This window comes from Trichoderma aggressivum (assembly GCF_033847375.1).
Source record: "Trichoderma aggressivum f. europaeum strain CBS 100526 chromosome Unknown scaffold_002, whole genome shotgun sequence".
Lineage (NCBI taxonomy): Eukaryota > Fungi > Ascomycota > Sordariomycetes > Hypocreales > Hypocreaceae > Trichoderma > Trichoderma aggressivum.
The window spans coordinates 11,630-38,761 of NW_026946368.1; the positions used below are offsets into that span (position 1 = coordinate 11,630).

Genomic DNA, 27,132 nt, shown 5'->3' on the forward strand with positions numbered 1-27,132 from the left:
AACAATAACAGAGAAGTCTACTACTTCTACTCTAGACCAGCGTATACAACTACCGTAAATATTATACTCGCGCAATGTACATTATTAATTGGGATTTGTCAGGAAATAGTTGTTGAAAGCGTAATCATATGCCATCCACTACTGTATCCGTATCTCTTGTGTCTTCCACGGCTGAGTTACGAGTTTTTAGTCTCCGAGCATTCGTTAAAATTAGATAGAGGATGTCTCCCTCAGAGATATTTAAGACAGCTTGAAACCCATCCCTTTATTTTAGGAAATCATTCGCAAACCATCAATACATCCCTTCTCACACTCTGAAGATCATTTATACGAATTCACTACCAGGAATTTCTGCTCTCCAGCATGTCTTCGTCCAACGTCACCGTCGCTAAAGGCTCCTGGGTCCTCGTTACTGGCGTCAACGGCTTCGTCGGAACTCATGTCGCGAAGCAATTCCTAGAGCATGGCTATAAGGTCCGAGGCACGGTCCGCGATGTATCGCTGTATCCCTGGCTCGTCAACGACCTGTTCAAGACTTATGCGCAGAGTGGCGACTTCGAGGTATTGGCTGCAGATCTTGAAGCAGACAACGCCTTTGAGGAGGCCGTTAAAGGGGTTCAGATCATCCAGCATGTCGCCTCGGTAGTCAGCTTCTCTCCTGACCCCAATACCGTCATTCCCCAGACCGTCAAGGGCGTTACTTCTCTTCTTGATGCCGCGATCAAAGAACCTTCCGTCAAAGAGTTTGTTTATACCAGCTCCCTCGTGGCCTCTACCGCCCCAGCACTTGGAAATAATGTGAATGTCACTCGAGACTCCTGGAATGATATGGCCGTCGAGCTTGCCTGGGCTCCGCCTCCTTACGAGCCTAGCCGAGGTCCTGTTGTATACATGGCAAGCAAAGTTATTGCCGAGAAAGCAGTGTGGGACTTTGTCAAGGATAAAAAGCCTCACTTTACTCTTAATGTTGTAGCTCCCTCCGCCATCCTTGGTGAGCCACTTAACAAATACAATTCCGACAAAGGATCTTCTTGGCTCAAATACCTATACGATGGTTCTCTCGAGCAAATAATCGGCATGCCTGCGAGTAAGTATCGTATTTTCCCTTCATTTGTGTCCAATTGGCATTGCTAACTCATCGACTTCAGCTTATGCAGTAGATGTCAAGGATACTGCGCTGCTCCATGTTGCTGCTGCACTTGATCCCGAAACCAAGGGGGAACGCATCCAGGCTTGGGGTAACAACGTTAATTGGGACGATTTTCTTGCCATTTTGAGAGACATATATCCAAAGGAGGAGTGGGTTGGTGACTTCACAGGCAAAGTCAAGTTGAGCATCACTACCGACCAGACCCCAGCTTTGGCTCTCTTGAAGAAATGGGGCAATCAAGATGGATGGACAACCCCTCATGATTCGGTGGCCCAGGCTGTGGATGTTTACCTTAAGTGGTACCCCCGTAGCTAAGTATAGCAACTTTAAGATGAATTATTTATTTTAACTAGTTTATCGCAAATAAATATTATTCAGCTGCAAAAACAAACTTCCGATAAGGAACACGAGACCATAATTTCAATTGTAGCTTTGAGAGATCATTTCTGTGTTATTAAAAATTATTACTTTGGTCACTAGTGCGTCTTATCCTCCACTACATGAGATATTCTTGTTTATACCATGGAGAGCTGCTCTAGACTTGGAGTCCAGGTTACAGCATTACAGTTACTGGCGGAGCAACTGTTGCTGTAATTTACATTTATAACGTGAGTGTTTCAAATAAACTTCATTTACTACTGGTTTGAAAGATTGTTTGAATGGGTCGTCTATTCAATGTTTATTAATGCAAATTATTCAGAGAATTCTTGTTCACAGCCTTTTTGTGAGTTTAAAATAATGATATTAGATATCTTGTGTAAGACACAACATCTAACAATAATCGCTTATTACGAATCATTGAAGTCAGTCAGTTACGCCTGCGTTTTGCGAAGCTGACTTGGCTTCCGATTCAGTCATATCTATTTTGTAGCTTGCCCAATGGCGCTTGGGCACTTTCCTTTCATATAGTTCATCAATCTCAGCAAGTGTTCTCTTCGCAGTCTCTGGCCTAAACAACAAAGATGAATCAGTCGCTTTCCTTTTACTTTTCCTGAAACACAAAATGCGACTGTAGAAACAGCAAAGGGGACGTACAAGTAGAAATAGCTCCACACAATAGTGATGAGCATAAACCCCCCGAATACTAAGAAAGCCTTGGCTCCTAAGTTTGCGCTTTACACCGCACATAAAAGATGCATCTATTAGTCATTTCACCCGAAAACATGAGGAATGAATAGCAAAACATACGCATCTGCACTAGTCAACTGTGGTATAGCAAACGTGGTGATAATTGCAGTCACATATGACCAGAATAAGCACCATGTCATAGAAGGCTCTCGGAGATGAGCGGTGGGCATTTCGGTTGGGAGAACGTATATTCTGTGTTGTCGAAGTTAGTTCAATGGCAATGGGAATACTGTCCAGCAGATTAGAACTTACATCGATTGAAAACTGATTGAATTAACAAAGGAGAAGATGATGCAGAGAGCCGCAAGGGCCAGCTGCTCAGGTCGGGTTTTGAGCCCAACACACGCCATGATGCCAGCTGCAAGATCCAGAAGAAAGAGGAGGACGTAGCCTGGGAGTGCAACGGTTCGTCTGCCAAACCTATCAAGTAGAAAAGGCCCAAGAAGTGTGCCGACAAATTGCATCAAGAAGATGATTATGGTTATCTTGAACGGATCCGAGACTCCACTCTGGACTAAAATGACGGTTGAGTATGTACCAACCAAGATCTGACCACCAACCTGTGAAAGGCAGAGCAGCGCAGCAGAGGATAATGTTCGCTCCAAGTTGGCTAGGTTCAGAATCTCCCAGAACTTGAAAGCTGTTTTCTTTTCGCTTGTCGATCGGAGTGCGACGGTAGCAATCGATAATTCGGCTTCTGCAAGAAACGAATTACCGCCGCGTAGAGCAGTAAGACTTTCTTTGGCTGCATCTATTCGACCTTGGCTAAGAAGCCAAATGGGTGATTCTGTGAGGAAAAACGACAAGACCAACAGGAGAACAGGTAGCGCCGCCTGGATTGCAAGTGGGATAATATACTGTCTTCTGTCCAAAATCTTGGCTGATCCCCACACTACCACCGTGGCGATGACTGAGACTGCACCACTCCCAGCAATAGCGAATCCTACTGCTCGAGCTCGGACACTGGCTGGTACCAGTTCAGAGAGATAGATGGGGGCGATATTTGTAAGAACACTGATTCCAAAGTCTATACTCGTGTTAGATTCTGCTCAGAAGCTGACAAAGGAGACTTACAGTTCCAAAATCTGCCTACAACGAGAGCTCCTAGATTTGGGGCGAAGAGTTGCAAAATTGAGCCCGGTATACACATTGTTGCATATGCCACGAGGAAGCCACCTTTCCTCCCCAGATATTGTTGCAGGGGAATGGCGGAGAAGGCTCCAAGCGCGGCGCCTACAATTGGAACAGTGATGACCAAATCAAGGTTGCGTGCCTTTCCAACCAAGATATCAGTAGCTATAAGACATGTAGGAAATGGAGGCGGTGAATGGTATAGATACCGTGAAAACAGGAAGTCCATCAAATCCTGGACCTTGATATTTATTCACGAAGAGTGGTAAGGAGACCAATGGCGAAGTAAAGGCATTATCGTATCCGTAAAGGCCAAGAGCGAAGCCGACTATAGTCACTATGGTTTTGTTAGTTGGTTGATAACACTGAGGAATTTGGTTCTTACAATTCATGAGAACCCTCCAATTCCACCATTTTTGGTCCGTGTGAAACACTTGGTTATGGTGAATAACCTCTTCGTGAGAAGACTCGGTTTGTTTTGCGTCCATGGTCAGTAGAATTGACAAGAGTAGCGATACTCTCTTCTATTGATGAGCATCGGTAGACGATAAGAAGAGATTTCGTTTATGGAACAGGCGGCTTGTTCCAGCTGTATTATATGTAATTCGCATTGGTTGATCCAAAGCTGCTCTGGGATACTAGGACATACTGGAATGGATCTATCCAGTGCCAGTGATGCGAATACAGGCCGTCCTTGTCTCCGAACGAGACAGGGGGGCTCTGAGAAAAATGCAGGCTTTCTCCACGATCTTGAAAATACCGAGCAAGCGACCGAGCAAGCGACCGAGATGTGCCCACCAGCCGTTCTAGACCAACTGGGGAATAGTGGCCCAGCTCAGCAGCGTACTATATGATTCCAGGCCGTGCAAACACAGCTGTCCATCATTTTCCCACGATACTTGAGCGAAATCATTAGCATATTGTAAATTGTCAGCATTTCATCATTCATACGTGCGAAAATGCCATCCAATAACGAGTCAGATGTTTCCCAAAACATCATTGCGGATGCGGACATGAACTATATGCAGGTGGGGTCACAAGTTCATATTTACCCAGATGTGCCTTTGGCATGCGCTAATCCGACGCGAATCATAAGGAATTGTTCAAGTTGCCCCCTTCAAGAATCGCAACGATACACCCAGCTGATCATGTAGAGATGCGCAAGTGGCTCGTTGAAGAATACATCACTTGGCCCAAGACTCCTCCTGTTGAAGCAAGATCACGCGCTATCTCCAAGATACACACCCAGACTGTTCCGGTCACATATGAGGATGGAAATCAATTCGCAGTTCGAGTTTACGATCCGGTAACCAAAGACTCGAGCCCACGGCCAGCTTTAATTATGTATCATGGGGGTGGTTGGGTTCACGGATTCCCAGAAGTGGACGAAGGTTCGACACATCAAAATACCCCTCAATCTTGGACGGCTACCTAATATCAATATCAATCACAGGAACTGCGGAATTCTTCGCGTCTGAGTTGCGTGCAGTGGTGATTAATGTCGATTATCGTCTCGCTCCTGAAAATAAATTTCCGATTCCTCTCAACGACTGCTATCAAGCGGTGCAATGGGCAATCGATAATGCGGCGACGTATAACATCAATCCGGATAGAATCGGTCTTTGGGGTTGTTCGGCGGGTGGTAATCTTGCTGCAGCCGTTGCACTTCGGGATGCAAAGGAACACAATCTTCCTAGAATCCGGCATGTTAACTTGGTTGTTCCCGTTACATGCCACCCTGATTTGTATCCTGAGGTTTTAAAAGCTCCAGGATCATCAGGCCGCATAGACAAGGACGTCATTGGGCAATTGGCGGTCCTCAGAGCAGTATGGGGTAAGTCAAGCAACCTAAATATCCTCTTACTAGGTAATGTATCTAATATGTGACCACAGACAATTATGCAGGTGCCGAATTCGCGCACGGATACGCCTCGGTGCTTAAGACCGAAGTTCCACCTAATCATCCGTCATGTCATATCACGGTGGCTGGCCGAGATGGACTTCGAGACGAGGGTATCGCATACGCCCTGCATCTGAGAAATGCAGGTATAGATACCCAACTGGAGATTATCCCGGGGGTTCCTCATGGGGTCACATTCCCAACCACAACACTAGCAGCAAGGCAATTCTTCAGAAACCAAGTTCGTGCGTTGGACTACGCACTAAAGGCAATTTAGAGAGAACAACAGAGCCAATATTAGTTACTAGAAAATAATTCTACATCAGTATTTCCAAATGCTTGACCATCGTATTCTAATTCATGGCCAGATGTGACCGGCCGCGGAACCTCTTCAATACAGATTTGGATGAGGCTAAGTCCAGCCGCAAATGACCCCTCGCAATCTGCTTTAGAAACAATGTGAATCATGTCGCGTATCAGGGAAGAACAGCATGGTAATATGTCGAGAGCGGATGAAATCTTAAACATTGTATCCGCAAGCGCAGCCAGTTTGCCGTGACCTACTATTCGGCAAGCTCCAGAGTGGAGGAACTTTGTGCGTTGGACTGCAGTCATGCCAATGATTTGTATTATATAGCGCGCGTTTTCTTTCCTTTCGGAAGAGTATCCATTTTCCGATAATGCATGCCACCAGTGGGTAGCCAGTTGCCATTGTCTGGTGACAGCCACATCGGCAGTTTGAATCAAACATGAAGGCTTATGGTCATCGCCGTTACTCAAGGTGGCCAAGATATCGTCTTGAAACTCAACACTAGAGACACTAGCGGTATCAAGAGCGCTATGAAGCCGAGTCATAGCGTACAGAAGCTCAGCGGCTCGTTTGTCTAACGATTCATAAGGCAGAGTAGATAGCAGCGGGGGAAGCTGCTTTTGCTTGTGCTCAGAGATATACCATCCATCTAACATTTCTTTCGAAGGAGGGCTAGAGGGGATCCTGGCAAGTCTTCTCTTTCCCCGGGTGCCATATATCGAGTTAGATGCCGCTTCGGTAACGAATAGCAAACACTCAATACGGTGGTATTGAGCTATCTCTATCCGGTCACAGGGGTATTTGACGAGATCCATGAGTCCGATGGCCTCTGTTAGGTAAAGGAAAGCGCGATTGTGCTTATCTCGAACGCTGTATGCTATGAAAAGGAAGAGTGAAGAGATCACGGTATCTAGAGACGGAGAATCCGCAAAATGATAGTAGGGTGAATTGGCCCGTGATTTCTCTGTCGCTCTTGAAAGAAGGTCTAGCCGCGCTGGGCTACGGTCGGGATAGTGTCGAAACTGACTGGCCTCGTTGACGAGAAATATCGAGAGCAGCATCGTGCGAAAGGCGGGATCCGAAACGTGGTCCCCCCGTTCAATCCTGTTGAGCACAGTTTCCAAATTAATGATTGGATGACGTTGGTAGCACTTGAGGCAAAACAATGCCAATTCGGCGACAATATCTTCCCATGAAAAAGCAACTCCATCGGTGCTTTCGATAGCGGCAATAGAGAGCTGATCATGGCTGAAATGAACCACATTGTGTTCTTCCAATACTCGATTGAGGATGTCTGCAGATGTCCCGAGAGCCAATCGCTCCCATGGCGGTTGAATTGTGTCCAGGTTGGGATCTGCGGAATCCGTTCCAGCACGACCGTCTAGGTGACCGATAGACGATGCAGAATCATCTTCACCAAAGGAGGAGAGATCAAATTGGACAGGCGATTGCTCCGAAAAAGAATCGTTTGGCAGCAAATCATGTGGTTGACTGGCATCATTGTCTGGAGTAGCATTTACGGCACTGGAATTTGCTGCCAACGCTTGGCTGGCCCGAATGGCCTCGAGCCGCCTACAGCTGTTAGAAGAAAACTCAACCTTCTAGATTCACGAAATAACACACCTTCCAGTTCTGGGTCCTTTTTTTCCGAATTCGTCATTGTATGTACAGCGGATATTTGTCCGCTGGCAGCGAAGACACCTCATATCTGATGGTGATTCGGAAGGTGACCCTTGCCGTCTCGGACACTATCAGCTGCATCAACGGCTGTGTCTAAAGGGTGGGTGGGATAACGCGGGTGGTATTACCTTGAGTTTCCGCCGACGGCACGCGTCACAAGCCTTCGGCATTGTTGCCTTGCTCGTCGTCGTGGCCGTAGCCGGGCTTTTGCTTTGTTCCATTTCTATTCAATAATGACCGATGGTTGAATGACAACCTTCCAGCAGGCAGAAGACGGATGTTGGGGTATGCTAGCGTTTGGACGTGCCTGTTCTCTGATGAGATCGTGATTATGCATCCAAACCTGGGGGAATGCGGGGGATCCGAGTCGAGTCGCGCTATCCCCACAATCTGACCACGGAATTCGGCTACGAAATACGAAATATTGATTACCTGTACCATCTGCGTGTTAGCTTCGTAATGGCCTTAGTCGATATTAGCCGCCCCGACCGAGAAAGCGACCGAGAAGCAGTCCGAGACAGTCGGTGAAAAGGAACAAACCATGAATACACCAAGCCAGCTGATGCAAGAGCGTAGAATTATTGACAATGTTGCTTCCACCGAGCCGTTGTACCGCGGTTGCTTCTGACTACATGTAGCTTGCTGCATTTGCGGATTGCCATGACCCGAGGCACATGAGAATAAGCAACTCCAGAGTTGTCAACTTCTGTTAAATAGGTAGAGGAGTTGCGTAGTAGTCACTACTTCTTTTCTGGGGAGCATCGACTCTATTTGGTTCATGTTCTTGCCATTCACATAGGAGGAACTTCATGCTATTAGCCGTCTCCACCATGTTCAGACTCACAACATTAACGGGACTCCTCCTTGCCGCTGCACAGTTGGCTGGTGCAGAGAGTCCATCCGTGGCCTTGCGCTATTCTACAGTTGTTGGTTCCAGCAGTAATGGAATCGACAGCTTTAGAGGCATACCTTTCGCGCAACCGCCAGTAGGATCGCTACGGTTGAAGCCACCACAACCCATAACTTCTACTTTGGGCGAGGTGCAAGCAACTACTACTCCGAAAGCATGCCCCCAATTTTCTTCACAGTACACTCCCAGCGGCCTACCGTCAGCAATATTGAACATCATCACGAATATAACGAATGTGATACAAAACCAAGACGAAGATTGCCTGACACTGAATGTCCAGAGGCCCTCGTATGCTCCAAGCGGTTCCAAGCTTCCCGTAGTATTTTTCATTTATGGAGGAGCTTTTGAATCTGGAGCAACACAGGGAGTTGACTCCACAAATCTGATCAAAGCCTCAATTGCTTCCGGTACACCGATCATTTTCGTGGCGGCAAATTATCGATTAGGGGGTTTCGGTTTCCTCGCTGGCAAAGAGCTCCTCGACGATGGAAGCACGAACCTAGGTCTATTGGACCAGCGACTGGCCTTGCAGTGGGTCGCTGATAATATTGAGCAATTTGGTGGCGATCCCGATAAAGTGACACTTTGGGGATTCTCTGCAGGCTCTATGAGTGTCTTTGATCAGACGGCGCTCTTTGGAGGCAACTACTCTTATCACGGAAAGCCCCTTTTTAGAGCAGCATTGATGGAGAGCGGTAGCATCCTCCCTGCGGAGCCTGCCAATTCTACAAAAGCTCAAATCGTTTATGACAAGGTCGTTGACAGCGCCGGGTGCTCGACATCCAACGATACTCTCGCATGTTTGAGGTCTCTAGACTTTAACACCTTCCTATTAGCGACAGAATCTGTTCCCATCTCAAGCAGTTACAATTCCATCGCTTTGTCATACCTACCACGGCCAGATGGAACAACCCTCCCCGATTCACCAGACATCTTGGCTTCAAGAGGCCAATTTGCCAAAGTCCCCCTGTTGCTAGGCGACCAGGAAGATGAAGGAACTCTTTTCTCGGTTTACCAATTGAATCTTACTAGCACACAAGACCTTGAAGAATATCTTGGCAGCCTCTACTTCCAGCAAGCCACTGCGTCTCAAGTCCAAGATCTGGTGGCCACCTATCCAGACGATCCCTCGGCTGGTTCGCCTTTCAGAACAGGGCCGCTGAATAACATCTATCCAGAATACAAACGACTGGCCGCTATACTTGGTGACTTTATTTTCACGCTTCAAAGGCGCAGTCTTCTTGAGATAGTAGACCAGATAGCCCCATCAGTACCAACATGGTCCTTTCTTGCGTCTTACTTATACGGGACGCCTTTTTTGGGAACTTTCCACACAACCTCACAAATCGCTGCATTTGGGGTGCTTCCAGGCTATGCTGCCGCCGTTACCCAAGAATTTTACATCTCTTTTTTCAACACGATGAACCCAAATAGCAATGTCTCAGCACTGCTCCCCATATGGCCATGCTGGGGATCTGGAAAACAGGTGATGCAACTTGGTGCAACTTCTTCATCTTTGTTAAATGACAGCTTCCGATCGGCGTCCTTTAATTTCATCAGATCAAACTCCCAAGTACTACATATTTAGTTTCAGAAAGTAGTAGATAAAAAACTACTGTAACCTTCTTCAACGAGAGATGTGCTACGTATATGTAGGAAATTAACTATGCTATTATAAAGTCCTGTTCCTTATGTGCAAATACTGTACCCCTACATTCCGATGCTTTGCATTATAACTTGAAACATAAAATAAATAAGCTACTACATTCTCTACCATCGTTTTAGTATTAACACTGGCTAAACAAGCTACCCTATTGGTTAATTCAATCAAAACTGGGTTGAATTCTGCAGAGATATGACATGGAGTTTCGCGAGGGAATACAATATTTATATATAAACGATCATATAGATGTATTGTCAATTTGAGAAGGAATTTGAAATGAGCAAGATTAAGCAATACGGTTAATGGTAATTTGAATTTACCCCAGAGTGTGAGAGAAAGTTTCTGCGTATCTTTTCACACGGGCCCAGGCCCGTACATTCTTCGTCAACCAAGCCGTCGCAATACATGCCGGACGCCATCATCAATGACATCAAGTTTGCTTTCCGCATATTCAAGCAATTTGCCACAATTCTTTGCGTCATGGACCCTGAGTGGATTAACCCCCTTGAACAATTGTTCATAAAATTGCCTCAAAGCCAGTTTTGTCCCCGCGTTGAGCTGCGATGTAAACCCGTATTCCTGGGCGGCTGCTTCAACCTTGGGAAGGTTGCCTAGTGGAGCGTTGGGATCGAGGGCTAGGAAGTGTTTCAACCTCCAAACTGATGGGCGCAGTTCATGTTGGTTCAGCGGGAAGGAGAGAAACTCATGCAAGCCCAGGTGAAGACGTGCCCCCCCTAAATCATATTGGTGGAAGAGCTTCACAAGGCTACCGTTTTCATAGGCCAACCAGAATTCGTTGAATGAACATGTAGGCATATCAGGATAATCTTCTGCTTTAGCCCCTAGACTTTGGTCGTAATCTCTCATTGATTTATTACCACCGACAAGCCGAGTATAGAGACCCCCAAGTTGGCTTTGATCGTATTCGCTACGACAAACTGAGAAACCAAAATCGTACCATATATCACATTCGGCCCAGTACGGGTTTGGATACGAGCTGTCCAAGGCCATAGCATAAAACAGGAAGCAATGCCGTTTCGATGGTGGCTCTAGCTGTTGAAGGTCCTTGTCGCGGTCTTCTAGATCGAGGTAGGGCCTCGCAGCGTTTATAGCTCGTTGGAGGGGATCATCCTTTCCATCAAGCTGAAGAGGTGGGGTCGACTTGTCAAGGATGTGCTGGTTTCGAAGGAACCAGGGGAAGTAGCCCCCACGGTTCTGCTCAGACAACCTGGAAAATGCTCTATGATTTTGCTCACAAGGATATTTTTCTCTCGCCATTCGTTCAGCTGGATAGCCCAAACATTCAAATACACGAGACCTTGGTAAAGGCCAAGGAGGTGAGATTCTTCTCTCCCGTCGCGGCATCGGGTAAACCCAAAATGCTCGCATGTCTCTGGGTCTTGCGGAAGCCGATCCCCAATAGCATCACTAAAGAGTATGTCGGCAGTTGTTATCGAGCGAGCCGAACACTTGGTGAGGTGACGAAACGACATTTGATCCTGACACTCTTTACGACAAAACCAATCCAGGTTACAGAATTGACAGTGGCGATTAGTTTCTCTTTCGCAAGTGCTACATTCGCCTCGGAGTTGTTTAGATTTCGGTACCGTGGTCGCAGATTGATCTTGAGTTTGGCCAGGCAAAACTGTATCCAGATTGGCCTCGTATTGAGCCCTGTTTAGTAAAGGCTGACTTAATCCTCTGTTAGAGCATGCCAGGACTTCAATGCGTTTGATCCAAAGTGGTGGCTTACTCAAGGCTTGAAAAATCTTCTTCTTTGCCAGCACTGGACCTCATTCCTTGGCGCTGCGATCTAAGATACTCTGATACGAGGGACATCATATAAGGGGTTTGGCCAGATTGCTGTCTTCTAGTCGCAACTGATGAGCCTCCGATTGTGGACTCATGAGCATGGATAAGTCCGTCGGTCTTCTTATCACGTAGAAATTCCTTCATGGCTCTCTCGACATTCTTGAGAGCTTGAACGAGCCTTAAACGTTCTTCCTTAGTAAGCCATGGAAGTTCGGGCACAGTCCAGAGATTGTAGAGCTTGCCATGGCATCCCCTTGTCGTGTAAGACCCATAGCTCTGAATAATCCTAGAACAAAGGAAGCAGCTTCGCTTACTGCAGCCCACGTAGTTGAATATGGCCGCTCCCTTACAGTCGTGTTTTGTAGCCGCCAAGATGACTTGTATTTCTGCGTGTACTTCAGAGGCCGATGACTTCAACTTGTCAAACCTCTGAAGCAATTTGTTCCTTGTCCAAGACCCTTCCCTTTTCCCAGTACCGACAAGAGATTCCACTGTCTTGTCGTTTAGTGCAAGGCCCAGGGATAAAAACGTCTTCTCCAAAGACCAGGCATTGTTTCGATCGGCCCCTTTCGGTTTGGCTGCGCCAGTCGTTGGATCCATCACTGGGAGGATACGAAGATTTTGAAAGCCGGAGAGCCTCTCTGCGCTCCTCGTCAGAGTGTTAAAACATGTCTGTAACTTACCGAGGAAGCCCAGCGCGTCTCTCAGTGATCTGGTATTGGTATTGTTGTTGGTGATCTTATCAAAATCATGCTGTTTATACAAAGAGAACACGTCGTGGGCGCTCTTCACAATTTCTTCAAGGCCATCTCGCGTTTGCGAACGTGCCGCAACATCTATAAGAGCACGAAATCCCTCGAGGGACGAAAGAAGAGATGCTGTGCGATCGTCTAAGGGCAGAGTCTCTATCTAACCCCCCACAGGGGAGATAGTTTCTTTCAGTACTCTTTTTGCCTGAATTATATAATCGCTTAATCTCGGCCTGTACGATTTTACCAACGATGTCCAAAGATTCTGTTTGGTAGAAGCGGCGACAGGATCTAAACGGACCACTGTTAGCTCGCCACATGCAAATCAAAAGACATGTCAGACCTGAGGAACCAAGCGTGGAGATATCTCGGAGGCTAGAGGCTATAATTTCCAGCATGCGGAGAGTTACATCTCCTTCTCTGAAGCCATTATTTCTCGCTACAAGAATGTCGACTCGATCTGGCCACTCGATCATCAGAGATGAGGAGACATGATGACCTCCTTTCTCATTCGCAATAAGCTCAGATAGCCTATCAAGGAAGGCCCTCTTTAGTTTTCTTTCATCGAAGGACGACAATGCGTTCTCGTTGACGGAATCGGTGTCATCCGGCGTTTCCAATTCTATCTCATCGTCGAGGAGTATTTCGGAGAAGTTCGAAGCCTCCTCAATCTGGCCACCATTTTTTAGCCGTAAGAGTTTAGCATAAGCTTCAAATCGTGACCTGTCTAGTCCATCAATGCCCCAGGGAAACGATAAACTCATCTTTGGATGTTATAGTATGGAGTAGGAGTACAGACAACGAGATGTGAATCTAGTTCATACGGCTTGAGCATCAAAACTCGATGTCGCCAAGTAAGATGCGGGGTCACGAGTCTCAATGTCTCATGATTTCTATCATTTATTTCATTGGTCGGGAGCGGTATTACCACTTGACGTACCGCTTTGCGACACGCGGCTGCAGAGTATAGAAGCCCTTGTCGGGTGCGTTCGCTTTGCGGCATCGCAAGTATACGTAGAGAGCCCTCGCTAAGATAGTAAAAGCGACCCCCGCTTGCCGGGTTGTATTATTCCCCGACTGCCTATTGTGAGTCAGTATATCCGATCAATAATTGAACATCTGCAATCGCCTAAGATGAGAGTCAATCTTCTTTATTCTACCTACTAAGGTACATAGACCCACCACGCCATACAAAAAGGACAACTTGGAATACTGGAAATATTGTCAGATCCAAGTTATCGCAATTATAAAAGCTTAACCAATGCAAACTCATTGAGCTATGCACCAAGAGTCACTTCAGTCTATTATTGCTAATTCACTTTTATCTATGGAGTTTTCTTTGGTTCACATCAGCACATTGTCTTCCTATTTCTCTTCTGGTACCTCACAACGTCGTCATCCTCGCTACCTGCGATTGAGTACGCCTCCTAATAGATAAAGATTTTTCTAATCCTAAACTTTTCTTTCATTGAGAAGTCTAGAAGCTATTCTCAATGAGCTCATCAATCTGCAGCCGTTGCACAATGTTTTTATAAATCGTGCCGAGCATTCTTACTCATGTGACGAATCTTTCCCCCGAACTACTTGGCAGTTAGTTTTATTACTCACCATCTCTAATAATTTCGGACCTACCTTGTAGAAAACGAAGGGAGCGGGAATAAATAGCACGGCGATACCACCGAGAAGCGAGTTACCTGGGCCAAGACCTAGTTGAAGGAAGAGTTGGCGCGCCTCAAAGGAGACCGTGATTAGTTACAGAAACCAAGATGGGTGTACACTATTCCTTACAAAAAGTGGAAAAGAGGCACCGAATGAGGCACGGAAAAGTGCAGACCCCGAGAATATGGACGCTGCGTATGCGGGATATGCGATGCCTAGATAGTTGAATAGCGGATTAAACAAGGTGACCACACCAACAGAGAAGAGGCCCGATCCAATGGTGGGAACGATCCAGTGAATATCCGCTCGTGATGTCCAGCCAAACCAGAACAGGCAAATGGGAAGAGCGAGACATCCCAAAAACGTTGGAGGAAGAACCATCTCTGGCGTAAAGCCCGGCTGATTGACTTTTGGGGCGAGACTGGTTTTAATCCATAGTAGAAAGAGTGCCAATGAGATGAGAGCAAAGATGAAAATGCTTAGGAAAACCAAGCCTTGTTCGCCTTGGTTGAAGCCGTAAATATCCCCAAACACGAGCGGGAATGACTCGAACCAGATGAACAGTATACCATACAGGAGACCAGCGTACAAGTTCATGAGCAGAACTATGGGCTCAGAGAATGTCAAAGTAAAAGCTCTGGCGAGGACGATTAGATGATCTCTTGCGGTATAATGCGCGGCGTCAATCTCGGACTGGCTCCTAAGTCGACTGTCTCCAGTAACCTTCCTCAATCTTTTAGCTCTCCTGTAAAGTATGTTGGCTGCGCTAGTCTCAGGGAAGAAGAAAAACATTGCAGCCAGTACCAGCGTGCAAATCCATGTAATAACCCATATTGTCCAGCGCCATCCTTTGGCAGGGACCAGATATCCGCCAATGATTGGACCAAATACAGGGCCGCAGAGGCCAGCTGTTCCCCAAATGCACAATAAATAGGAGGCAACAGAGGGGTCGTATAGATCCAGGATAGTACCGCCACCGGTGGATAGACACGGGCTACCACAGAAGCCTGTCACCCAGCGAAAGACGAGAAAGACTGCAATATTTGGAGCAAATCCAACGGGGAGCTGGAATAAGATAAAGGCAAAGAGTGTCCAAAAGAAGATACCGCTGCGCCCAATTTTCGGCATCTCAGACAATGGAGACCATAGCATAGGACCAACACCATACCCACTGACAGTAGGAGAGAAAAGACATTAGCAGAGACCATAATGTATTTGGACCTCATGATGGGGCTGAGTTGTCCTACAGAGTGAAGAGAGAGAGCCCTAGGGTGGCTACAACCTCGCTGACACCAAAGTCTTCCATGACGCCTAGCTCACCTGGGACATAGATAGAACTCGCCATGTAGACAGCAAAATTTAGGAAACAAAGCTGAAACATCATGAGATTCTTCCAGGACAACGGCCAGTTTCGAGGGTTCTACAAGTCAAAGAGCTAACTTTAGAGCTACATCATTTCGCGGATAAGCATTATAGGGGCAGTAGACGGCTGTCTTACCTCGGGGTCATCTGGTCCATACCACTCTACTAGGAGAACCTCATTGTCGCCGTCATGAATGACGATGTTCTGCAAAACGCTGTGCTCATCTGCCTCGTTTTTACTTGATCCTCTGCCAGAGTCATTCGTCTGTTCGGATGTATTTTGGCGAAGGAATCTCTTCCATAGTAGTGCGTCGATCTCGTCGGGATATTGAAAGATTTCATTGCCAGAAAGTAAGCGCATTAACATGCCAAAGGTGGTTGTGTGAAATTGAAAAGTCATACTGGACAAGAAAGCGCGAGATTATTCGATGGCGGAAAGAAAATCGGCTAATAGCGAGGTTGGCTGATCATCGCCGGTGAACGACTTGAGCCACGATGATAATGATGAATGTTGGATTGCAAATCCTCATTATGAATGGAACGAAGACCCCAATAAATATAGAACATTATGTTGTAGATATTTTCGTGAAAGAGAGTTTTGCGAGTTGGTAACATATCCGGATTTTGAATGGAGCTAAGTCTAAAGGCCGTTGTTTGACGTACCAGCTTAGCATAGCGGATATCACGAAATTTCTGGGTGTTTTGCCCCCTTATAATTGTTGAGATCAGAACTAATCCGGGATGTGATAACAGTTGATATTCTAGCTTGTCTAAACGTAATGAATTGGTCAAGGGTCATGAAGCAGCGGTAGTGTTGGCGTGGCTGGGAAAGATGGTTGACAGCTTGGGAGAGTAAAATGGAATTTCTGAATTCATCATTCTCTTCGTTATTTTACAACTTTGTACTCATCATGTTGGAAGGTCATGTTTCTCCCTTTATTTTCCTTTAATTAGGAATGTAGCCTCTGTTATATGAGCTTTTGTGATATCGCTCAATCATACTAGTGGATTGTTTTCAACACATATGAGCTAGAAAATTATACGTTTTCATATGCCTATTATATCATATCTATAGATTCATTGATAGATTTTCATCTTCTAGCCTCAGCAGGAGCATCATACTAGGACTGCACTTGTCTAGCATTGGGGCGACGCACTGTGAAGTATCTTTTACTCAGTTATTATTAGTTGAGAGGAGAGAAAGTCAAGAGGTTTGCAAAAAGAGTGTATCGAGAAATGAGCGTATCCCAAAACAGATAACCCGCACATATCCATCACACTAGACTCATATGGCATAGAGATCGTATTCTCCCCATGTATCCACATATTCGTTTGCGGCCTCTGTTTTCTTGCAAATCGATTGTGAGCATTATGTGTGTTTTCGAGCAGACGCAGTGTGACAATGACCAATTTTGTCATTACGAAACAAAATATCACTCATAGGTTAAGATATCGAATGCTTGAAACTCTGCATGCTGTTTTGATACCGTGCAGCTTTCTGGATTGTCTATTAAGGAGAGCTCAATGCAAGACCAGTGACAAGACGATCAGAGCCTGTCCCAATAGCACACTGCAGTATGCAGTTTGGCTTCGTTTTGGGGGGCCCGCTGTATAAGGATAGCAATGAAGTGCAATTCTGAGCCACACCTCAACCTCGAGATGGTCTTTGCTTTCACCATAACGGCGGCTTGTATATACTGTAGGCCATAACTTAATTGTTTATACTACTACTAGTATCTTCTTTCATACAACTTTCACAACGCCGGAGGAATTGGAGTTAACGGAAGTACCGGAGATTAGTTACATAGCCCCGAGTCTGGAGCCAACACTTCCTCCCATTATAACGTCAATCATCCCACCCCTCACATGGTCATAGAGTAATTGCGAGAGAACATACCAAATGTCAATCAGTGCATTGTCACTTGGTGATATCAACTCCCTTGCTCACAGCTAGGGATGGCGGTAGTCCGACTTTCTCCGTTGAAGGGGAGGTTACATGAGAGAAATTTACCAAAAGCCGTCTTGACATCTCCGCAGAGAGCGAACTAACCGGTCGTGAGACTACGAATAGACAATTATCAAGGCCAGCGGGACATCGTGCTGAGACCAGCTCTCCAAGAATTTTGAAGAGGCCGAGACGATGCTCTCTCCTGGTAGCCCCTTTTCTTCCTGACCTTAAATAACATAGCATCAGCCGATATAGTCGCAATGGCAGCGGCGAAGCTAGAAATAGTCCCATACAACCGACATCTACTAATACGCCATTCGACGGATGAGACTTGTAAGCCTGGGAGAAGATGGCTTCGGAAGCAACGAGCTCAGCGGCGGTATATATTTGAAGATGGCGACATATTAAACTGCAGCCCTATTCATGGAAGGTTATTTCGAAACCAAAAAAGGGTGAATAGACTTGTACCTTTAAAATAGAGAAAGAAAAAAACGGCGTCTACGTAGAACTCTCAGCCTAGTGTATAGAGCAAGTCAAACGGGATGGCATGACCGATAAGAGCGGCCAGTGAGCTTGCCGGCCTCCAACATACTTTTGGCAAATTACGAGAGGCGAACAATAATTCATGCGTAAAGATACAACAGAGAGTAAGTGATGAGCCGGTCTTAGGGGGTCTTCATCGTTAGGATGTGATTTCATTTCTCACATACCTCTCACTCCAAAGATTCCTTAATTCAAGGTGACTTGAAGAAGGAAAATTTGCACAGGCCCAATCACTTAAGAGTCTTAAAAGTTCAATAATTAAAATTCATATGTTTGTTCAAAAAATACACACATCAGCTGAACTAAACTATTCACCAGCTTCTGCCATTATCCTACAACAAATCAACTTGGTATATCCAATCTCCCATCATCAATGTCCAACATAATCATAAACCGCGTTATTTACAAGATGAAATCCATCATTTCCTTTAGACGTGTTCTTGGTGGGACGGGCCTTCAGGAGTCACATGCTTATCCGAAGCCTCGTTGGCAATTGCGTTGTCGCTGTCTTGGTCGGCAAGGACATCAAGATCGACGCCTGCCTTTCTGCGAATGTTGGCCATGTGCTCGGGAGGAGGTGGCACCCACTTGCTGCTCTTCCAGGGAAGAACATGCTCGAGATACATGGTGTCGATCTCCTCAAGGGTGCGGCCCTGGCCTTCAATGACGAAGAAATAGATGATGAGGGCTCCGACAAAGTTACAGGCAGCAAAGACATAACCATATCTATAAATTAATTGTTAGAACGTCACCTTGAATTATCAAGAAAGAGTTTGCACATACCTGAAGTCGATGGCGCCAGTGATGAATGGAGTGAAGAAACCAATGCAAAAGTTCCAGATCCAGTTGCTGGCAGTCGAGAGAGCCATACCCTTGGCACGGTACCGCGAGGGGAAGATCTCGGCCTGAATGGTCCAAATCATGGGACCCCAAGTAGTGGCAAAGCCAAGGATGAAGAGACAGGCGAAAACGATGAGGACAACACCTGGTGTGGGGGTAGACGAGGGATCGTTGAGATCAAGCATGAAATGACCGACGGAGGCGAAGATCAAGAAGCAGATGAACATCCAAATGGAACCAGCAATGAGAGACTTGCGGCGACCAAAGTGCTCAACCATGTACAGACCAATGAAGGTGACACCAAAGTTGATACTGTTGAGAATGATCTGAGTGACAAAGGAGTTGATCTGCACCGACTTGAAGATGGTGGTACCGTAGTAGAAGAAGTAGTTGGCACCGGTAAGCTGCTGGAACATCTGCAGAGTCATGCCGAGGGCGATACGATAAGCCATGCGGGGAGCTCGGAACATGCCGACAAACTCCTTGATGGGGCCAAGCTGGATCTTGTCTTCAGCGCGGAGCTTGCGCTCAATTTCGGTAATCTGGGTGTGGACAGCCCAGTGGTTTTCTGTTGCGCCGAATACACGGCAGATGGTCTGCTTGGCTCGCTCCTCATGTCCGTGTCGGAAGTCGTATCGAGGAGTCTCTGGGAAGAGCAGAATACCGAAACCGAGGATGAGAGTCCAGATCCATCCCAAGCCAATGACGATTCGCCAACTGCCCGAGTTGCCGCTCTGGTGCTTGACAGTGCCGTAGTTGAAGCAGGCAGCGAGCCAGATGCCCATGGTGATGAAGAGCTGGTAAGCGCAAACCATGGCACCTCGAATCCAGGCGGGCGCTGTCTCGGCCTGGTACATGGGAACAAGCAAACTCAGGGCACCGACACCCAGACCGGAAACAAATCGTCCAATCATGAGCTGATACCATGCCGTTATAGATGCAATCTGGATAACGAAACCGACGGATACAACCAGAGACCACAGCGAAATGGAAGGCTTACGACCAACGCGATCAGCGATGGGTGCAGCTACCAAGGCTCCAATTAGAGTACCGATGGACAGAAGAGCGACGATGAGACCAGAGCGAACATTGCTAAAGTATTTTGTGCCGTCAGAGTGAGTGAGACCGAACCGGTCAAGGAAATCGGGCATTTCCAGAAAGCCAGAGATCTGACCAGTATCGTAGCCAAAGCTAGGAACGGGTTAGCTTGGTTCATTAGCCCCAGCTCAAAATGAAGCGACAACTTACATCAATCCACCCATTGAGACCAAAACACCCATGGCGAGGGACCGTCCAGTCACACGTGGCAGAGGAGAATAGTCCAGGCCAGAGACCGAAGGTCGACCAAAGTCGGGATTGTGCTTCTCCGACGCAGGGTCATGCTGGTCGAAGTAGATGGTCATAAAACGACCCCGTCTGGAACGCATTGTGAAGTATATGGGTTGCTGTGTCAAGGCCCTTAAACGACAGTGATGATGTGATGTCTCTGTTAGGAGACTGTCGCGGAGGTATAAGCGACTATATGTAGGATATATGTGTGTGCAGGAGATGAGGTGTCAATTGAGCTGAGAAGCGAGGTTGTTGCTGATCCGGGAGCTTGTTTTCCTAGTGGCAGATGATGTAGTAGTGATGCTTGGTAGTGTATCTTGTTGTACAATATCGAGACAGGATCGTCAACCGAAGGGGGGGGAGGCATTGGGGTATAAATGTTCTCCAACACGACCAGGGCCGCCACTGATGCCCGGTCCGTCTCCAATGACCTAATTCAGCCCAAACACCCACGCCATATGGTCACGATCAAGAAACCGTGGGACCGGCCCAAGTCCGGCCGTTTGGTGGGTGGCCGTGGACAAGCAGGCATCGCAAAGGCATGCTGCTAGCCCCGGATCATGACGCCCAAGGGGGAAGAGGGTAAAAGTCTCCCCACCCCACGGGTTCGGGCTCGGGGAAGTCTCCAACGAGTCGAATCCTGGGGACGGCCGACAGCAGAGGCAAGTCAGGTGCGAGGTAAAAAAAAAAACGGCCGGAGAGGGCGAATTGGGTGACAAACCACGGCGCTCTTCCCACCATACCGAGAATCTCCTGGCCCAATTCGGTCCTACTCTCCAGACTTTCTCCATTGCCTTCTCCAGTCGCTGTGGAGAGGCAAGACAAAACAAACCAGGACAAAGAACCGGGTTTTTGGGCGGCGGCCGCGTGACACGATTGGTCGGTGACCCCCGAAGAGCGCGGGAGAGGCGAGAGAAAATGCGAGGTGAAGACGAATGAGGATGAGCAAAATCACGATTGACCGAGTCTCCACCAGGCAGAGGGCAGATCCACCGAGAAAGCTTATGTACACCAGTAGTCCGTACAGTACCAGGAATGACATGTTTCTGCTGCTTTCTGTGGTGGATTTCCTGTTTGGGGACATGTCTCGGCATACTCGGGCTCCATTTTTTTCTTCTTTTTTCTTTTTTTTTTTTTTTTTGCTCCAGAGACTTAAAACATGCGTATGATTCAGCATAAGCCAGCCAGTCGCATTTGCAGATCCCCGTTATCATGAAAGAATGTCGCTCACAATTCCATAATACGCGCATCGCATTGATGTACTTCATTTAGATTGTTACAAGTATTAACAGCGTACAACAGTAAAACAGCAGGCGCACAACAGCATGGCACCTTCCCCAGCCTCCCTCGTGTCCCCCAGTTCCTTCTCCAACCCAAACCCAGCACTCGCCCCTTCCCACACACGCGCCCATGACGTCGTATCTGCCGCCCCGGTGCCGGCAAGTGGGGCAAACGCCAAGCACCGTCTCTTCCGGCGGCCTGCCCTCGGCACTTCCAGCCGATGACGTCGTCCTAGCGGTACATCATCTGTCACTGGCCAAGCGGCCAAGAGCAGCGAACAAGATAGTGCTGTAGCATCAACCAGGGGGGGTTATGGGCAATGCGGAACAAGAGCCGCATGGAAACGGGGCGGAGAATATTAGGGAGCTATTACAGAACAAGAGGTTGAAAAATCTACGAAAGCATGGCCTAAGCTGGCTCGACGGGTGACTAAGTCGACTGCATTTTGCCCGGCTGAGGTTGTCGATACTGACAAAGGCATGACAAGAGAAGTCTAGAGAAGGATCCACGGGGCCCCGTACCATAACATAATCCAGTGGGAAGAAAAAAAAGAAAGAAAAAGAAAAAGAAAAGAGTAAACGGAAGAAGACGAGAAAGAAAAATCTCCGAGTCAGCAGATGTCCTGCTTTCGGTCCTTTCCCGTCCACAGAACGCGGTCGCTCGGAATCTGCATCGTCCCCATGACCCTTTTCAGTGTATGCATATGCAAATCCCATCCGCCTGGTGCTGATTCAGCGGCGCTTCTTCGCTGTCATGGTCCATCCTGTCATGCAAAAGTTGACAAAACAATACGCACGATACGCATAAACACCAGATCACCGTCTGCCCATCCCATCCTCCCTCCCTCCCACCTCCCGCCAACGCCTCGGGTCCCCCGGAATAGAGTTCAGCGGCCTCTTTTCCTATTCTGCCCTTCTCCAGATTCTGTGCCATCCATCACACGACATCTACAGGCCGAATCAGAACAGCGGGCGTGTGACATTGTCCGGATCCCGCAAAGGCCACCAGAAATCCCCAGTTATTTAGAAACAGAAAAAAGTCGGGCTGCCGAAGAAAGGCCAGAGAGTTTCAGCCCGTCTTTGCCTCCACCATGATATTTTCCACAGCCAATTAAGCCCAATTGCAAAGATCTGCCTCGTAATTCGCCGTCGGATTCGCCTACTGCCGCCACGCACGTGCGGTGCTGTCTAAACGCCAAAGTGGCATTTCTAGATCAACAGTGTAGCGTGGTCAGGACACTGTCAAAAGCACGTTCAAGGCCGCCTCTCGTGGCAGCCACCTCTGCAAGAGGCTCTCCATTAGCCAATGGCCAACAACGCTTAGCCTTGTGTCTTCAACTCAGCTTGTCCCAATTCCGCACTTCATGCCCAATATCTTAGAAAGCCACAAGCATTCTTGATTAGTGCCAATGCCATTGCAAGATCATCGATGTCCCTTCTGAGACCCGATTCAGCCACTTTCAAACAGCATGTCGATTTTAAACTTTTGTCTTATATTCCGTGCTAAATGAAACGGCCAATGCTATAGCTACTTTGCCAGTCAACAAATGTCTTCCGTTTCAGATTGGCCGGCATGGCCGCAGCACCCTTTGTCCCGTATTTGCTCTGCATTTCCATCCTCAGTTACTCTTCACCTCAAGGTTATTACTAGCCCCGTACGCCACGCGCCATCCTTCGTTCTATTACCTGTTCTATACATCCCACCCGGCGTCTCTCATCGTCAAAGTGCAATCGTTGTGAAATTCCCAAAGCTTCCAAACGTCTTGTGAAAGCTCAACTTTTTTTTCGGGCAACAGCTCCGTAGTTTGCAATGAAACGAACATGCTGCAATGTAAAAAGAAAAAGAAATCAAAAAGAAAAAGAAAAATGCGATGAGAAGTCGTTCTTCACAGCTCCTCGGCCGGGATGTGTCCCTCTACTGTGCTGAGAGCTGCCAGATTCACCTCTCCCACACGCTCGAGACTGGCTGGGTCACCGGCACCGGCCAGCAGTCCCACGCACTCAATCACATCTTCGGGCTCCAGCAGATGCCATTTGGCGAGCGTCACCTTGGTGCTTGCCCCCACAGTAACCGTAAAGACGTGCTGATCATCCAGGATCGTACCCGATGCCCCGTTGAGACTGCGGAACATGTCCTCATCCGTAAAGTCGTCTCCGGAGCAGAGAGCAAACTCAATCTTTCCGGGGTTAGGATCCTTCTCCGTCGGCGCAGCTCCCGGGTTGTGATAGGTGGCCACCAGTCGCTTGGCAATTTCGCCCTTGCTGATAAAGGTAGGGCGCACTTCAATGTTGGCCTTGCCCGGCATCACTTCGACCTCCCACTTCTGGCCCACTCCAGCTTCCAGCTCTTTGTGGCACTCGCGTGACATGTGCAAGCCCTGCTCGGGCTCGGCAAGTCGGTAATGCCAGGTCAGGGCACAACGTTTTCGCTCTATGAAAGAACCTAGGATGCCGCGTTAGCTTGTTTTTTCTTCTACCAATGGCAAGAGTGTACTGTTGTGGTAACTCTAAATCAACCTGTAACTCACCTGGAACCTTGTCCGTGTATCTCTGGAACACCTCCATGACTTCTGCTTGCCAGCCCATGTCGAATTTCTCCGCCAGGTTGATCCACTCCTCACTGCCGGGGTCTTTCATGAAGCTACCGTGCTCAGCGGAGAACCCAATCTGGGGGATGTGGCCAAGATGTTGCTGGAGGAACTCTTGGTCTCGGCCCGAGATGATCCAAACCGAATTCTTAGTATCAGCGGCAAGGGATTTCAAGTACCGGATGATGCGCTCCGAGGGCACCGCCGCGCTCGGTTCGCGCACAATGGGCGTCAGGGTGCCGTCGTAATCAAACATGAACAAGCGCTTCGTCGCAGAGCGGTAGCGAGACAGCAAGAGGGCACGATCAAGCAAGGGCGTTGCTTTGCTCGAGTTGGTTTCGGCCAGCACAGAGTGCACCTTGCGGACGAATTTGGTGATCCACGACTGCACGGTCTGCGTCGTGACGTGGTTGTAGAGGCTGGTCTGCATCTTGGTGCGCTCCTCGGCAGACATGGTCAGTGCCGCGTTGATCTTCTCCGCCACGCCCGTGATATCCCAGGGGTTGATGTGGATTGCATCGCGGAGACTACCCGCTGTTCCACTAAACTCCGACAGAATGAGAGGGCCGTTGTTGTCTTTTTGGCAAACAATGTACTCGAGACTGGTCGTATTCATGCCATCGCGCACCGACGTGATGAGGCCAATGTCTGCTGCACGAAGCAGGGCGAAATACTCGGCCTGGTTGAGGTACTGGGGGTAATGCTGCACTGGCGAGAAGCCAAGGCTGCCATATTCACCATTGATCTTGATGATGAGCTCGTTGACTCGACTGGCATTCTTGTTCTCCGGGTCGTCCTTTTCAGCCTCGACGCTGGTGGGCGATGTGACCTGGATCAACACCACCTTTTCTCTCCAGTGAGGATACATTTCCAAGAAGCGCTCAAACGCCTGAAGCTTTTGAGCCACGCCTCTGACACTGTCCAAGCGATCTCGGCCGACGATGATTTTCTTGCCCTCGTACATCTTGAGCACCGCGGCGTGCTTCTCATTGACCGTATCCGCCCACGCGGTGTTTTCTACCTTGTCGGCATCAATACCGATGGGGAAGACTCCGACCTGGACTCTGGAGCCGTACGCATCGATGCCAAGGGTGTCAGATGGGAAACCGAGGATGCGCGTGCAGCAGCTGAGGAAGTGGCGCGAATAGCTGTACGACTGGAATCCCACGAGATTTGCGCCAAGGATGCCCTCGAGCACCTCTTTACGACGAGGCAAGCATCGAAGGAATTCGCTGCTGGGAAACGGCGAGTGCAGAAAGAAGGAGATGTACATCTTTGGGGCACGCTGGCGTAGCATGCTAGGCAATAGCATGAGATAGTAGTCGTGAACGATGACCACATCACCGGGCTTGTAGATCTCAATGATCTTGTTGGCAAACTTTTGGTTCATGCGGAAGTAGTCGGCCCACTGGGCGCGCTCCTTGCGGCCATCTGTAGGCTCGTGCTGCTTGTAATGGAAGAGAGTGTAGAGGTCATGCTCAGCATAGCGCCTCCAACGGGCCTGGTCTTTGAGCATGATGCCATCGTCAGTGGCCTCGCTCTCGTCGGCAAGCCAAACAGGCACCGTGCGAATGGTTTTGCTATGGGCCAGCTGCTGCTCCAGTCGCGTCTGGTCTCCCTTAGGTACCCAGAGTCCATCGACTGGGGGAGGTGTAGGCAGTCGTGTGGTGGCGTCAATCGGGACGGGAGCCGACAGCGAACTCACGGCTGCGATGGCGGTAGCCGCAGCTGAAGGCGTATCTGGGGGGGAGAGCGGGTCGTCGTCAGGGTTTCCAATCTCGCCTGTCCAGGCGACGACTGTATGATTCCATGGCGTCGCATCGGACGAGAGATAGGCGAAGGAGTCGATGAGAGCCGACTGACCACGGCGGGGCTTCAGATCCTGTATTGCGAAGCGAGTCAATATCAAAGATGGTCACAGTTGGGCGATGGGAGGATAAAATATTCAATCAGAAGAAAAAGGATCAAGAGGTCAAGAAGAGCGAAGAGCGAAGAGCGAAGAGTCGGGAAAGCTCGCTGGCGTCAGCGTCAAAAACTATGCGTTCTGCGCAGTAGAGCTTCACATCTCTAGGCTTGCTTCTTCCTCGAAACCGCAAAATCAACCTCGAAAACGCACTCACCCAGGCGCCGCCCTTGTGGTATGTCACAGCATGGGGGATGTTGAACGTCGCAGAGATGATGTTCCCAGTCAAGGAGAGCTCGGGGTTGGCAGCGCGAATCTCTGAGAGAGACTCACGGCGCGCCATTGTGCCGTTGCGCGCAAAGATCGACGATGGTTCTGGTGGTTTCGTAGAGCTTCAATGTCTCGAGGAAGTCTGGAGGAGGGGGAGGGGTACAAAGTCAGCTACTGGCAAACAGGCGGAAGTGGGCGTTGGGTGGCAGGTATCTTACTTTGGTACTAAACGCTTTTGATACTTGGTGCGGAATCCTGAATGCGATGGCGGGGTGCTGTTACTTGGAGGGCAAAGCAACGAGCTGAGCTCTCGTAGTACCGAGTTGCCTGGGCCAGTCCGAGATGTCTCACGTTGAAGAAAAGGGAGGCTGTAGGAGTCAAAGGGATGTGAGCTGAGAGGACCTGGGGCTATCGGCGCAAGGAACTCCGTCTTCCGCGCTTGGTATCGATACGTGAAGAGTTCAAAATTCAAATCGCTTCGCTGCTAGTGAAGTGTGCGAGGTGCAGGGAGAAAGACCAAGAGGGAACCGTTGACACTTGGACGATAAAAAGGTGTGGCTTAACAGCGATACTAGTACTTGGTGCCTCTAGGGGCGTCCCAGCGTTATCTCCTTTCCGTCAATTGCCTTGAACTCGAGTCCATGACCTGTGACTTGTGCCGTCGCCCTATCGGGAGCTCCAGCAGCGGGTCGTGGCCCCTTGTCAGCCGTGGCTCGTTCGAAGCTTGTTCTACAGCTTTCTGCGAACCTGGGCGACAACAACATTACTGAGGGGCATTTACCATTTGCAAAGGACAAGGATACACATATCAAGTTATGTAGTATCCTCCGTACCTTGGTAGTAGTACTTGTGCTGCGCGTATAAAGAGAGGGCCAAGCTCTACCTAAGCTATTAATGGCACACGGTGCAACGCTGTCGAGATTCTCACAACCTCAGCCCGCACGCAACCGTTAGAACGGCTTCACACCCAACCAGAT

General features: G+C 48.3%; 8 protein-coding genes across 8 annotated transcripts; 3 read left to right on the forward strand and 5 right to left on the reverse strand.

The window, feature by feature from the left end:
* Positions 1-363: 363 nt before the first annotated feature.
* Triagg1_821 (uncharacterized protein) lies at positions 364-1,465 on the forward strand (the record flags this gene model as incomplete). The annotated part of the gene is made up of 2 exons (XM_062901617.1): positions 364-1,087; positions 1,149-1,465. 2 exons carry the CDS (start codon positions 364-366, stop codon positions 1,463-1,465), a joined length of 1,041 nt encoding a protein of 346 aa, XP_062760045.1.
* Positions 1,466-2,301: 836 nt separating this feature from the next.
* On the reverse strand, positions 2,302-3,897 carry Triagg1_822 (uncharacterized protein; the record flags this gene model as incomplete). Its single annotated transcript, XM_062901628.1, has 5 exons — positions 2,302-2,470; positions 2,531-3,305; positions 3,353-3,551; positions 3,619-3,746; positions 3,795-3,897. The coding sequence occupies 5 exons, from the start codon at positions 3,895-3,897 to the stop codon at positions 2,302-2,304; spliced, it is 1,374 nt and encodes a 457-aa protein (XP_062760046.1).
* A 471-nt stretch (positions 3,898-4,368) lies between these two features.
* On the forward strand, positions 4,369-5,586 carry Triagg1_823 (uncharacterized protein; the record flags this gene model as incomplete). Its single annotated transcript, XM_062901639.1, has 4 exons — positions 4,369-4,437; positions 4,506-4,800; positions 4,863-5,243; positions 5,303-5,586. The coding sequence occupies 4 exons, from the start codon at positions 4,369-4,371 to the stop codon at positions 5,584-5,586; spliced, it is 1,029 nt and encodes a 342-aa protein (XP_062760047.1).
* Positions 5,587-5,606: 20 nt separating this feature from the next.
* On the reverse strand, positions 5,607-7,325 carry Triagg1_824 (uncharacterized protein; the record flags this gene model as incomplete). Its single annotated transcript, XM_062901650.1, has 2 exons — positions 5,607-7,191; positions 7,243-7,325. The coding sequence occupies 2 exons, from the start codon at positions 7,323-7,325 to the stop codon at positions 5,607-5,609; spliced, it is 1,668 nt and encodes a 555-aa protein (XP_062760048.1).
* An 804-nt stretch (positions 7,326-8,129) lies between these two features.
* Positions 8,130-9,797, forward strand: Triagg1_825 (uncharacterized protein; the record flags this gene model as incomplete). The annotated part of the gene is made up of 1 exon (XM_062901661.1): positions 8,130-9,797. One exon carries the CDS (start codon positions 8,130-8,132, stop codon positions 9,795-9,797), a length of 1,668 nt encoding a protein of 555 aa, XP_062760049.1.
* A 459-nt stretch (positions 9,798-10,256) lies between these two features.
* On the reverse strand, positions 10,257-15,821 carry Triagg1_826 (uncharacterized protein; the record flags this gene model as incomplete). Its single annotated transcript, XM_062901672.1, has 11 exons — positions 10,257-11,087; positions 11,129-11,300; positions 11,626-12,325; positions 12,368-12,562; positions 12,735-13,156; positions 13,374-13,514; positions 13,817-13,860; positions 14,066-14,164; positions 14,222-15,263; positions 15,340-15,512; positions 15,591-15,821. 11 exons carry the CDS (start codon positions 15,819-15,821, stop codon positions 10,257-10,259), a joined length of 4,050 nt encoding a protein of 1,349 aa, XP_062760050.1.
* Positions 15,822-18,373: 2,552 nt separating this feature from the next.
* On the reverse strand, positions 18,374-20,212 carry Triagg1_827 (uncharacterized protein; the record flags this gene model as incomplete). The annotated part of the gene is made up of 3 exons (XM_062901685.1): positions 18,374-18,671; positions 18,729-19,976; positions 20,034-20,212. The coding sequence occupies 3 exons, from the start codon at positions 20,210-20,212 to the stop codon at positions 18,374-18,376; spliced, it is 1,725 nt and encodes a 574-aa protein (XP_062760051.1).
* Positions 20,213-23,280: 3,068 nt separating this feature from the next.
* Triagg1_828 (CAZyme family GT20) lies at positions 23,281-26,228 on the reverse strand (the record flags this gene model as incomplete). The annotated part of the gene is made up of 3 exons (XM_062901696.1): positions 23,281-23,837; positions 23,923-25,864; positions 26,103-26,228. 3 exons carry the CDS (start codon positions 26,226-26,228, stop codon positions 23,281-23,283), a joined length of 2,625 nt encoding a protein of 874 aa, XP_062760052.1.
* Between the last annotated feature and the right edge of the window lie 904 nt (positions 26,229-27,132).